The 13,468-nt window shown below is 36.6% G+C and overlaps 1 protein-coding gene across 3 annotated transcripts in view; it reads left to right on the forward strand.

Annotated features, from left to right (window-relative positions):
- Nucleotides 1-1,812: 1,812 nt before the first annotated feature.
- Nucleotides 1,813-13,468, forward strand: part of maml2 (mastermind like transcriptional coactivator 2) — a 74,961-nt gene continuing 63,305 nt past the window's right edge. For 2 of the 3 annotated variants that reach the window (XM_082180628.1, XM_082180630.1), the window contains exons 1-2: nt 1,813-2,110; nt 4,548-4,973. In XM_082180628.1, the coding sequence (XP_082036754.1) occupies nt 4,575-4,973 (399 nt within the window). In that variant the 5' untranslated portion in view covers nt 1,813-2,110; nt 4,548-4,574. Of the gene's footprint in view, nt 2,286-4,547; nt 4,974-13,468 lie in introns of all 3 variants that reach the window. The other variant, XM_082180629.1, reaches the window with a different exon arrangement.

The raw sequence follows: 13,468 nt of genomic DNA on the forward strand, positions 1-13,468 counted from the left end.
GTGTGATATATTTCCTGTGGCTTTCGGTTCATTTTTGTGACGCGCAGTTCCCGGAGACAGAGACGATATTTGTGAGCCATATTTCCTGCAAATGTGTACTTACAATATCCCAAAAGTTCCCACAGATTTTTAATTTCAGAGAAATTCCAATTTTAAATAATGGCTCGTCCCTGTCGCCCTGTCCCACTTGTCGCCTGTCAATGACGTAATATCCGTGTTATCCCTGGTTTCCGCTAGTACTGGCATAGTAACCATGGCGACAGACGTGGACAGCTGCGTTACGTCTAGCGGTGCTCTCACGCTGTTGTTGTGTCATTCAAACATTTTTGTCCATGGCAAGCAGACTTTGGGACAAAAGAACTAAAACGAGGATCAATATCAGCGTGGCGTTTTCGAGATGCCGAGAGCTCCACGTCCTTGATAAAATCGACTTGCTAGAGATGCACAAATGTAGAATGTACATAAAACTAATCAATGTTATATAGCTCAACATCATAAAATGTTAGAATATGATCAGTATGTTATTCTAAAGTTGATCTAGCTTACTGCTAGTCTCATATAGCAAACAAACTAACACATAAAATAACATTATAACTTTCTACACACTCAAATGCAGTTTAGTATGATAGTGTAATGTTAGACCAAGTGAAACAGCGTTGTGTTACCTCACAAGTTTCATTCGTCAAATAAACTGACCTGTGTGAGTATTATTCAGGTAGTTCGGTAGAATGAAATGTCCTTCTTCCTTTTTATCCGCAGGACTCGTCATCCATAAACATTATTAGATCCTTCGGCATGACGGCGAGTTCCATAATTCCGCTTATGCGTCATCAACATACGCCTTTGTTACTGTAAGAGGTTAGCGACCCCGAGTGGCGAAAAAAATGACATATTGTAGCTTTAACTGCAAGAGATTCACTTTTTACAGTGAGTGTGTTTGTTAAAAAAAATTCAGGAAATATATGTGAAATAACTGTTTCTGTTTAAAAAAGTCTAATGAAGATTTCTGTAAAAGTCTTTTGCACTTTATTTAAATTAAGATATTTTACATTTGACGGTTTTTGTATGGCAGCCATTGCTGACAGTCATTTCACCAGTTTTTATGTTTTTTTTTTTTTTTACAATGAAGGTTTTGATTGTAATAATTCATGAAATATTTGTAAAATAACAGTGTTTTTCTGTAAAACATTTAAGGAAATTTTCTGTAAAAGTATTTTGCACTTTATTTAAATTAGGATATTTTACTTTATTTTTACGTTTTTTGTTTGGCAGCCGTAGCTGACAGTCATGTACCGTTTTTTTTAAAGATTTTATTTTACGTAAGTTACTTGTATTTAATCAGCAGACACTGTACTGTATGTGTCCAAGACCAATTTCCTTTGGGACAATAAAGTCTATCTTATCTTACGTGTATATTATTTAACTATCCCTAAACCAAACCCGGTAACACTTTATTTTACAGTGTTACATATGTTACATGTACTATTAATAACAGTTGTATGTAACAGTTGTATTATGTAATTCCATAATTGCATGCAACTAAACCTAAACATAACCCTACTCCTACCCTAACCCTATAGTAAGTAGTTAATTAATATTTGTAGTAGTTAATTTAATAGCTGTTACACGTGTAACGTTTTCAACATAACCAATTAACAAAAATACAACCTCTTCCACTAGTAATGGTTCAAGGCTGTGGCTCGCAGTCAATGCATTCAATGTAGTTCACTGCTGGCACCACTAGAGCCTGCAAAATGACAGCTCACCAATCGCAGGATTTCTGTACAGCATGAGGGATCTGCTTATACAATGAGAGTCTGTAGTCAGCTGCGGTAAGCCAGCCTCTCCGGACTAACCCCGTACGCGCTCGGACTGCTGACAATCCTCTTCGCGGAGAACGCGCCGCGACTCCAGTTTTTTTCAGTTTGTTTGGGAATCACCTCAAGGAACCGTAAACCGCGTTAAAGATGACAATGATGGAAAGTGCCTGTACACTGCCTGAACTCCCCCGAAGTTTGCGGATTTCTATCGTCAAGTAAATGGATTATAATTGCGTGTATTATTTGTCCGCTGACACGGGACCCTTGGTTATAGCCATATGTGCGTTCAGGTATGACCGCTATCCGCATGCATTAGCGTGATTGGGTTTATTGGTTGGTGCAGGACTGTGTAAAAGCCTTCTGACTGCACATTGTGGATTTGTTACACCTTGCATGGAGTTGAATGAGCGCACGCTGCGATTTTGGCACCCTGGCAAGCTGCAAGACACCCCCGTGCACTGGAAAGTAATAATGCATAGTGTTTTAATGATGTTGCCATATACTGCAGACACTCTAAAAATATGTGTGGATCCTGAAGTCACGTTTGATTTTCATATGCACTTTGTTAGATTTTGTTGTCTGTGTGACATCAGTAATGAGTAGAAACGTTAGTAGCCTTGTTTCGAGTAGCTTACTTCCATTGAGTTTGTATACCCAGATTAGAAATGTGTTTTCTACACGTTTCCCTAACATTTCATTTTTGGACGTCGACATATTTACGTAAGGTTAAAAGAACAATACAGCGCAAACGTTATCAACCGTGTAACAAATTAACACGACATAGCCAGCTTACCTGAAAACTTCTCTTGTAAAAACTTTTTTAAATCGTTTTTTTTTTTTTTTATTAGCTCTTTAACAAAAATCTCAACACTTCCTAATAAGTTCTTCATCAGGTTACTAATGTTTAAATCATGTTAACAGTTCAAACCTCGTTGCACTGTAACGTTTTCTCTCTGGAACTTAATTGTAGGAACTTTAATCAAGCACAAGCATTGGGACGTTACATTATGTTATTTTAAAAACGTTAACATTGCCATTTTTAACTTTGAGAAATAATATTTTCTTAAATTTTTATTAGACACTCTAATGCTAAAACTCAAAAAAGTTACACTGTGCACACTCACACCAGAAGCTGACTTTTCTAGTTATTTGAAAACGTTATGTTTACCACTGGCTTTGTTTTACAAATAAATCGGAAAAAAAACAACAACATTATAGTAATTAAAATCCCATAGGAAAATCTCGAAGCAGGTCATACCTGCACCACAACGTGCTACATGCATTTTGTAGCGTCTTTGCTTGTTTGCAATTCAAGGGTAAATAAATGTTAATTTGAATTTACAGCATACTGAAGAAACACTTTATATAAAGACTTATGTTTTATGTGTTTGAGGAGCGGAGAAGAGTGTCTTAGGGCCCTTTAGGGCCCTATTTTATTGATCTAAGCACATGGTCTAAAGCACACTGCGCAAGTGCACTTAGGGCGTGTCCGAATCCACTTTTGCTAGTTTAACATGGGAAAAATGGCCTAAAAGGGTTGTCCCTACTCTCTTAATGAGTAAAGGGTATGTTTTGGGCATAACGTGCAAAAAAACGATCAAAGTCTCTTCTCCTGTTCCCTTGCGGATTCGCTATTTACATGGCGGAATTTGCAAGCGGTAAAACTGAACGCTTCTCTAGCCAGGAAACGGATCTGCTCATGTACGAGGTTAATGAGCGCAAGCAGACCATCTACGGGACAAAGTGTGCGCGCGTTGTGGACCCGCCTATAGGTGCACATTTACTAACGTACTGTTTAAATAACAAAAACAAAAATACTGCGGCATTGACTTAAAACCAGGTTTTTCTTGGTCAATGGCGCAGTCTATTTCAGTTGCCTCAAAATAGCAACGCGCCAACAATGCGCCTGAACACACCTCGTTTTCAGACCAGCACGCCCATGGGCGCACAAATGGGCGCAAATGCATTTGCTATTTAAACAACCCATCCTGCGGCAAAATGATAATTGCGTCGGGCTGAAACTAGCAAAAAACACTTGCGTCGCGCCTGGCGCCGCATTGCGCCAGATGTATGATAGGGCCCTTAGTCTAGCAATTGTCGTTGAGTAATAGCCAATATCTACTGTCTTAAATAGCCTGTCCGTAGCACGTCATGTTTTATAACATGAGATTTTGGCAAAATGAGAGAAAAAACTGAGCGCCCACATATCTACAATAAACTTTATAACCCGTAAGTTGATTAAAACAGTTACTGCCTCAGTTGCGACCGTTCTAATGATGTACAAAACACGACATTCGCTGGTCAAAATCTTCGTAACTTAACTTGAGCTTGATTTTGGTAAAATGTTAATGATATAATGACACATGCAAATGCTGGACCATGTATAAAGTCTTTGACAAAAAAGTGTTTATTTATTAGAAAAATAGTTTTTTCCCCATGTCCTGAAAAGTAGCATTTCATTTAGATCAATTTAGATAAAAATGAACAGCATATTTTAATGGCAGAAGTGGCTTATATGAAATGATCACAGTGTTATTCCTGATAACACTTATAGTGTATAAAGTGTTTTTTTCTGAATATGTGGATGCCTGGGTAAATTTGAGCATATTTGATTAATTCCACATAAACGTTCACAAAGCGAAAAAAAAAGCGTATGATTGCCCAAATGAATTATTATTTAATCAAAAATAAATAATTGTGTTGTTTTTCCTGTTGTGACCATTAAAGGGTTAACGAAGAGGGGAACTAAAGGTCATGGGAGAGGCAGCTCCGACTCAGGCCACCCCAAGTGGTTTTGCACCCATGTTGGGCGTCGGGATGGGAGGATCAATCACACCAATCGCCACTTCAAGAGGATCAGCCGTTCCTCAGCTCCACAGTGCCATAGTGGAGCGCTTGCGTGCCAGAATAGAACTTTGCCGGCGGCATCACTCCACCTGTGAGGACCGCTATGAGCGTGGTCTGGCGGAAAATTCAGACCGGGAACACGAGAACACACTGCAGCTCTTAAACATCGTCCATCAGGGCCCCGGGAACAGGAAGAAGGGCAGTAGATCGGCCTCTCAGCATCCTCCTGAATACAGCAGAGTGAATGGTGAACATAAAGGCCACAGCTCGTCAGAGGCAGAATCCAAAATTTCTTCGCAAATAGCAGTAAGTTTTACGGGTTGTATTAACTACGCCCACATCATAAATCTTATAATCTGTCTAATACACATAGGGACACGTGTCAGACCGATTCCCCAGAGAATGACATCAACACACTGATATGATGTGATTACTGTGGGTGTGTGAGGGAGAGATGGGGGTGTCTGTTTAATTAAAAAGGGCCCTGCGGGCAGGCACATGATTCTTTTAAAGGTCTTTTAAAAATATAACAAAACAAAATATAACTTAAAAGGAGGTGGTGATTCAGTGACATCTGATTTAATTTTATTAACAATGCACATTTCCATGCAATCCCTCCTATAAGTATTTTCATTCTTAAAGGAGAAGTTCACTTTTAAAAAAACTTTTGCTGATAATTTACTCACCCCCATGTCATCCAAGATGTCCATGTCTTTCTTTCTTCAGTCGAAAAGAAATTAAGGTTTTTGATGAAAACATTCCAGGATTTTTTCACATATTATGGATTCCATTGGGACCCAAACGGTTCAAGGTCCAAATGACAGTTTCATTGCCGCTTCAAAGGGCTTTAAACGATACCAGACGATGAATAAGGGTCTTATCTAGCGAAACGATCGGTCATTTCAAAAATAAAATAAAAAGTGGACGTTTTATAAGCACAAATGTTCGGCTTGCTCTGTTCTGTGATGCGCGTTCGTGACGTCACGTAATACGCAATTACGTTGAAAAGGTCACGCTTGAAAAATTGAAGAAAATGTTCTTTTTGGCTTTTTAATATTAAAACACTCAGGATGCGCACACGAAATGGGCATTTTAAACGATAAACTGACACAAATACATTTGAAAATGTTTATATGGTCCTCCTTCCGCACATTTGTAAACACATCAAACTTGACCTTTTCAACGTAATTGCGTATTACGTGACGTCACGAACGCGCATCACAGAACAGAGCAAGGCGAACATTTGTGCTTATAAAACGTCAACTTTTTATTTTATTTTTGAAATGACCGATCGTTTCGCTAGATAAGACCCTTATTCATCGTCTGGTATCGTTTAAAGCCCTTTGAAGCGGCAATGAAACTGTCATTTGGACCTTGAACCGTTTGGGTCCCAATGGAATCCATAATATGTGGAAAAATCCTGGAATGTTTTCATCAAAAACCTTAATTTCTTTTCGACTGAAGAAAGAAAGACATGGACATCTTGGATGACATGGGGGTGAGTAAATTATCAGCAAAAGTTTTTTCAAAAGTGAACTTCTCCTTTAAGTCACATTGGAAAATGTTTGAATGCCATTGCATTATAATATCAGACCACATGGGATTTAATTCAAAGAAAGATAGAATATACACTTGGCCACTTTATTAGGTACATCTTGCTAGCACTGGGCTGGAACTGCTTTTGCCCCCAGAACGGCCTTAAATCTTCATAGCATAGATTCAACAAGGTGCTGGAAACATTTCTCAGAGATTCTGATCCATATTGACATGAAAACATCACACAGTTCCTGCAGATTTGTTGGCTGCACATCCATGATGCGAATCTCCCGTTCCACTTCATCCCAAAAGTGCTCTTTTGGATTGAGATCAACCGGCCCCTGGTGTCTGGGGAGAGTTTAGTGAACTCATTGTCAGGTTCAAGAAAGCAGTTTGAGATGATTTGAGCTTTGTGACACGGCATGTTATTCTGCTGGATGAGGCCATCAGAAGATGATACACTGTGTTCATAAAGGGATGGACATGATCAGCAATAATACTCAGGTTGGCTCTGGTGTTTAAACTAAGGGGCCCAAAGTGTGTGAAGAAAATATCCCACACACCATTTCACCAACAGCCTGAACCGTTGATGAATCCATGCTTTAATGTAGTTTATGCCGAATTCTGACCCTACCATCGTATTTTCCAATCTTCTATTGTCTAATCTTGGTGAGTCGGTGTGAATTGTAGCCTCAGTTTGCTGTTCTTATGACAGGAGTGACACCGGTGTGTCTTCTGCTGCTCTAGCTCTTCTGCTTCAAGGTTTGACGTGTTTCCAGAGATGCCCTTCTGCAGACCTCAGTTGTAACGTGGTTTTTTGAGTTACTGTTGCCTTTCAATCAGCTTGAACCATGGCTATTCTCCTCTGACCTCTGGCATCAACAAGCCATTTTCGCCAGTCACTGAATACTTTCTCTTTCTCTGCCCGTTCTCCGTAAACCCTAGAGATGGTTCATGGCTGTGTGTGAAAATCCCAGTAGATCAGCAGTTTCTGAAATACTCAGACCAGCCCGTCTGCCACGTTCAAAGACACTTAAATCACTTTCTTCCCCATTCTGATGCTCAGTTTGAACTTCAGCAGATCGTCTTGATCATGTCTACACACCACATGCATGTGATTGGCTTATTAGGTATTTGGGTTAACGAGCTGTTGGACAGGTGTATCTAATAAAGTGGCCGGTGAGTGTACACACAGTTAAACATGATAAACATGATTTATTTGCAGATGCCACTTAGTTTGATATCTGTTGAAAGTGGAAAATACGTTTCCAAATCCTTTAGGACGCCACTGTGTACAAATGTGTGCATTTTGTCACAAATATTGATCATTTAGGGAAAATATCTTTTAGTACAGAAATTGAAAACCATATGTTTTGTACTGTAGCCTCAGCTTTTATAACCGACAGAAGTACTTGCTGTCAATGGGTCAGTTCTGGTTCTTTGTCCTCCATCCTTATATTTGCCTCTTGGGACTTCACTGTTTGACACCACTATACAGTCTCTACTGGACACACTTTACTGATTATGTAAATGTTCTGATTACTGTAATTCTGAAATCTTCTAGATAACACGTTTTGTTGAATAATTTTTTTTGGGGGGGGGGGAAATATATCAAGCTAAAATATGATTTATATGGTTTGTGTTCTAGAATTTGTGAATAGTGTTTGTTTATCCAGACATAGTTAAGGTCTAGTTTATTATAGGTGTATTCTTGCAAAATGCATAATCATAAAGTGAGGCATCAGGTTTTCCTTTCAACAGCTTTGCAGATTTTGAAAGTGTACACCAATATCTATCCAGCAAACTTAACAAAGACAGAAATTGCTGGATGGTGAAATCTCGCAAACACAGCATGAATGGTCTTGTGTTTTGTTCCATACCATGCATTGTCGTACTCTATTATCAAAGGTTTGATAAATTGCTCGATTAAGCACCTTCTTGAATGATGGTTTTCCTATAAAGCCATTTGAAGCATGCAGCCTGCGTATAAATGGTAAGAGCCATTCAATAGCACACATGTCCTGGTTTTGTTTACTCAAAGTCAAACAGGCCTTGAAAACACGATTGTCAGAGGACTGCCCAGTAATTAAGTGTTATGGGCTTACGGATGAATTTGTTTTTTCCTAAATTCAGAGTAATGACCGACTTGGGAACAGAGGGTGATTGTGGAATATCCTCTCATGGAAGAGAAAGTGGGATATTATGAATGCTCCATTTGCTTATCTAAAGAGATCAACCTTCAATTTACCCAGTTTATATCAATTAAACAATCTTCAATGATATTCTTTTATAATACGTTCATGCAGTACTTCCCAATGAAGTGAAGAAAAAGAAGTACGCTTAATTGTACTTCAAATCTTAAAAGTAAATTTGTCAAAACTGTACTTGAAGATAATATAATATTAATGCAATAAAAGGCCACTTAGGTGTACCTAAAGAGGGTGCAATATGTTTATTAACACACTTAAATACACTTACGTGTACTTTATTATGATGTAAAATTAAAAGTTTAACTTTAAAGTACATTTTAAAGTACTGGGCAACGATTAATCACATCCCCCCCAAAAAAAGCCAATTTGTGTTTCCATAATACATGGGTGTGTACTGTGTATAATCATTTTGTATATATAAATACACACATATGCATGTATGTATTTAAGAAATATTTTATTTTGGATTCGATAAATTGCGATTAATCGTAAACTAATTTTAAATAAAATTTTACTTTAAAGAGGTACACTTATTGTGATGTGTTAACTAACATACACTTTATTGTAAATTTAACTAGTGTTTTATTCAATATTACATTTAAATATATTTTAATTGTACTGAATTGCAACTTCATCATTGCAAATGTGTAATTACAAGTATATTTAACATTTTAAAGTATATTTTAGTTTACCACATTTTCTATGTCCAATTTAAGTGGGTCAAAAATAGTCCTCAAAACTTCAGCTTATTGAATTTAATATAGATTCAAGCTATAATATATTTTCTTTTAATTGCAATTAAGCGTCTGAAAACAATATATTCAGTTCACACTTAGGTTTATTTTTTAAAGTATTATTATTTCCGTTATAAGTATAGAATAACAAATTATGTCTTCAATTTCTTGCCTTCATGTCGTTCCAAACCTGTTTGACTTTCTTTCCTTTATGGAATACAAAAGAAGATGTTTAGAAACATGTTTCAGTGTTTTTAGTCTTTAACTATAACTTTTTGGACAAAAACATTTGAAACATTCTTTAAAATATCATCTTTTGTGTTTCGCAGAAGAAAAAGCCATATGTTTTGATGAGTAATTTTTTTTTTTTTTTTTTTTTTTATGAACTATCCCATAAGCAATGCTTATTGGAAAGACTAAACCTTCAATCTAATGTTTAAGGATGTAGCAACATAATTGGACATAATTAAGCATGACAGGCAGGCATTAGGAATAATAGGTGGAAGAAGGAAATGTCAGAGTGTTTCCTGGTGTTTCTTGGCTATAGTGCTTTAGGAATGGAAGCTGAAGGTGGCCCAGGCTTAGTTTCACTCCACCTGAATGTGGAACAATCAGTCCAGCTCCTTGGAGGCCACTTTAAGCCCAGCAAAACTGTCTGTGCCTTACTTGAGGGGAAATGAATGGGTCCCTGGGCAGTTTGTCACATGGTTGATATTCACGTTGATATGAAAATAAATTAGTCCTACATGAGCACACTCATGTTTTGGCAGAAAGCCTAAGCAACTGGTTAAAAAGTCAAGGAGAGAGTCACATTTTTGACTGTCAGCATAAAGCGTGGTCCAGTTTGCAGTTTATTTTTACAAAAGGTTTTTTGAGGGATATGAAGTTTGGGGCATTTTTTGTGAAACTCTATCATTTAAAGATTTGATACCACTAACCTGGCAATCTTAGACAAAACCAATGGGACAGTTCTCTACACTAATGATTTTATCAAACTGATACTCCATAAAAATGACTGTTTTCAGGTGGACTGGTGCGTTTTGGACATTTTGTTAGGCCTGCCAGATTGAAACAGCTGATTTTCAGTCAGCTCTTGTCATATTTGTGTGCAATATGCATCCAACAGCCATCAAACTGATTGAGGGTGATCTGTGGGTATGTCGTTTAAGGCTAAGTCTGAGGATTTTAAAGGATGGAGGGTTTGTTGGCCATTTTAATCTGAGATATGTGCAGCAACAAATGCATTATACGCATTAAGTGTGACCTATAAAACAAGATACAAATTTACAAGTGGAAGGCTGAGGCATAAATAGAAGAGAACTTTAGGAAACTCAAGTAGGATTGCTCATGCTGCTTAAATCAAAAGCATTCCCTCTTCATCTGTGCTGGCTCTCCTAGAGGTTTCTTTGTGAGGTGCGCCTTGTGTATACCTCATGTTTTATTCACAGTCTGAGACATGACTGGGGCTTTGAAGAGTGCTGAAACCATTCGGCATATACATCCCTACCTCCATTTGCACAACATGATGGCTGCAGGCTGAAATCGCCCCCTCAGCGTCTAGTATCAGCCTCTGTTACCCAAATTCTGAGTTTTAGTCTATTATAGTTAACCAAGGGAAATGATGAAACTGAAAGAACTTTCTAGGCCGTTACGTACAAGTTAGAAACATGCCCTGAGAAGCATGCGTATGTGACAATGTAGTTTGTGGCTTAATTAAAGTTTCAGTCATATTTTAATGGGCTCTATTAATCCTGTGGTACAGTATATCTGTCCTGGATCTGGAATGTGTGCTTGATTGTTGTTGCAAACTCTTTCAACTGCATGTTTGTCTTTGTCGTTTGGAAGCAGCAAAGATGTGGATATAGAGTACTTTTGAAGTCTGCATATTGATTTTGCTATATTACTTTTTTTGTTCATAAAAATATTTGCACATTAAGAAATATATATATATATAAACTACCGTTCAAAAGGTTGGGGTCAGTAAGATTTTTTTATGTTTTTAAAAGACGTATCTTCTGCTCACCAAGGCTGCATTTATTTGATAAAAAAAACAAAACAAAAAAAAAACAGTAATATTATTGTGAAATATTATGACAATTTAAAATGACTGTTTTCTATTTTAATATATTTTAAACTGTATTTTTTTCCTGTGATCAAAGCTGTGTTTCCAGCATCATTACTCCAGTCTTCAGTGTCACATGATCCTTCAGAAATCATTCTAATATGATGATTTGATGCTCAAGAAACATTCATTATTATTACCAATGTTGAAAACAGTTGTGTAAATTTTTTTTTCAAAATTCTTTGATGAATAGAAAATTCTAAAGAACAGCATTTATTTAAAATAGAATATTTTCTAACATTATAAATGTCTTTACTGTAACAGTTTAACTCATCCTTGATGAATAAAAGTATTGATTTATTTTATTTCTTTCCCCCAAAAATAAAATTAAAATTCTTACTGACCCCAAACTTTTGAACGGTAGTGTTTAATGTTACAAAAGCTTTAGATTTCAGATAAATGCTGTTCTTTTGAACTTTCTATTCATCATAGCATCATGAAATAAAAATGTAAATAACTGTTTTCAACATTGATAATAATCATAAATGTTTCTTGAGCATCAAATCATCATATTAGAATGATTTCTGAAGGATCATGTGACACTGAAGACTGGAGTAATGATGCTGAAAATTCAGCTTTGATCACAGGAATAAATTACAGTTTAAAATATATTAAAATAGAAAACAATCATTTTAAATTGTCATAATATTTCACAATATTACAGTTTTTTTTTTTATTGTTTTTTATCAAATAAATGCAGCCTTGGTGAGCAGAAGATACTTTTTTTAAAAACATTAAAAAATCTTACTGACCCCAAACTTTTGAACGGTAGTGTACAGTATATATATATATATATATATATATATATATATATATATATATATATATAGACTATGGCTCAAAATCTGCATGGAGTAATTAAATGTACCAAATCATGTAAAAATTATCATCGTTTATTTAAAAAGTTAACAACATTTGATCAAACTTTAATAAGTGCCTTATCTTTTAAACAACTGAGAAGTTAGTGGTCAAACTACATTATAAAAATCACTTGTCAAGTTCCTGAAACTCACATCAGCAAAATCAATTATTTAAGTTCATCTATTGCCAAAATGATGAAAAAAAGATTTAAAAAAATGTCATTATTGAAAATATTGTCAGAATCAGAATGCGTAGTTCGTGGAAAACAAAATGTCTGTCAAAATATAACATACAACTTCTTGTTTCCGTCAGGAACCAACACCTGTTGAACGATGTTTACTAACCTGAGGAAGTTTTTCAATTGCTTTGGCGTTTATTCTCTTTATATTGCATTTACACTCAGTTTCCTGATCATTTTGATAAAATTTCATTATGTATTATGCACGTTATCGTCTCTGACAGACGCATTTTGAAGATATTTTCTCCCTCTTCTCGGAAAACGATAACGCATTCAAAACATCCGGAAGTGTTGATTTTCCAGGAAAAGTGTGTACTCGCTGGACCTCTGCTCAGGACTCGTAAATACAGTGTATTGTGCACATCATTTTTTTGACAGACATAGATGTCGTGAAATTCAAATGATGTGAATTTGAAAACCGACGAATCGTAAGGAAATAATTATTTATTTATTAGGCGGCAAGTATTCACTGAAGTGATTGATGCCCATGAGTGTGTCACCGACATCCAGCCTCAGTTTTTGACGGACGTGATAACGTGCGTGAGGGGGAACTATGTTTGATTTTTGGGCAATTATTAAACATTCTGGAGATGTTCGAAATGCTTTTTGGGTAATTCCTTATACTTATTTTGTGGCATAAATAAATTACATGTTACTCGGAGACTGACATGTTTGGCTTGTCAAAAAGGTTACATTTAAATTAAATTAATTTAAAATTAGTCTTAGATGACTTTTAAATGTCTAAATACTTGTGGGGCCCACAAAGAATATTCCTGTAGCAAAGCAGAATGGGGAAGAGTTGTGTTGACTTTCTTTGCACCAGCCAGTGGTTGTGAATTGATAGACACATTCATGCTTAGTGTGAATTCCCTTGCACAGAGAAAGCACACAGACCCCTCCGATATCTGTCAGGTTTTTCCTGCCCGACTAAATAGAACAGAGCGGGAAAAAAGAGGAGAAGCGTTAGAGGGGGTGGTTCACTATATCTTTCGACAAGTCTTGTGCTCTGTTGAACTCACCTGAAATTCAACCCTTGTGGGAAACTGCATCCTCAGGTGCGTATGCAAGGGCCATGAGTGGATGATAAAATCTGTGACTCT

This window comes from Leuciscus leuciscus (assembly GCF_965113295.1).
Source record: "Leuciscus leuciscus genome assembly, chromosome: 9".
In the NCBI taxonomy this organism is placed as follows: Eukaryota; Metazoa; Chordata; class Actinopteri; order Cypriniformes; family Leuciscidae; genus Leuciscus; species Leuciscus leuciscus.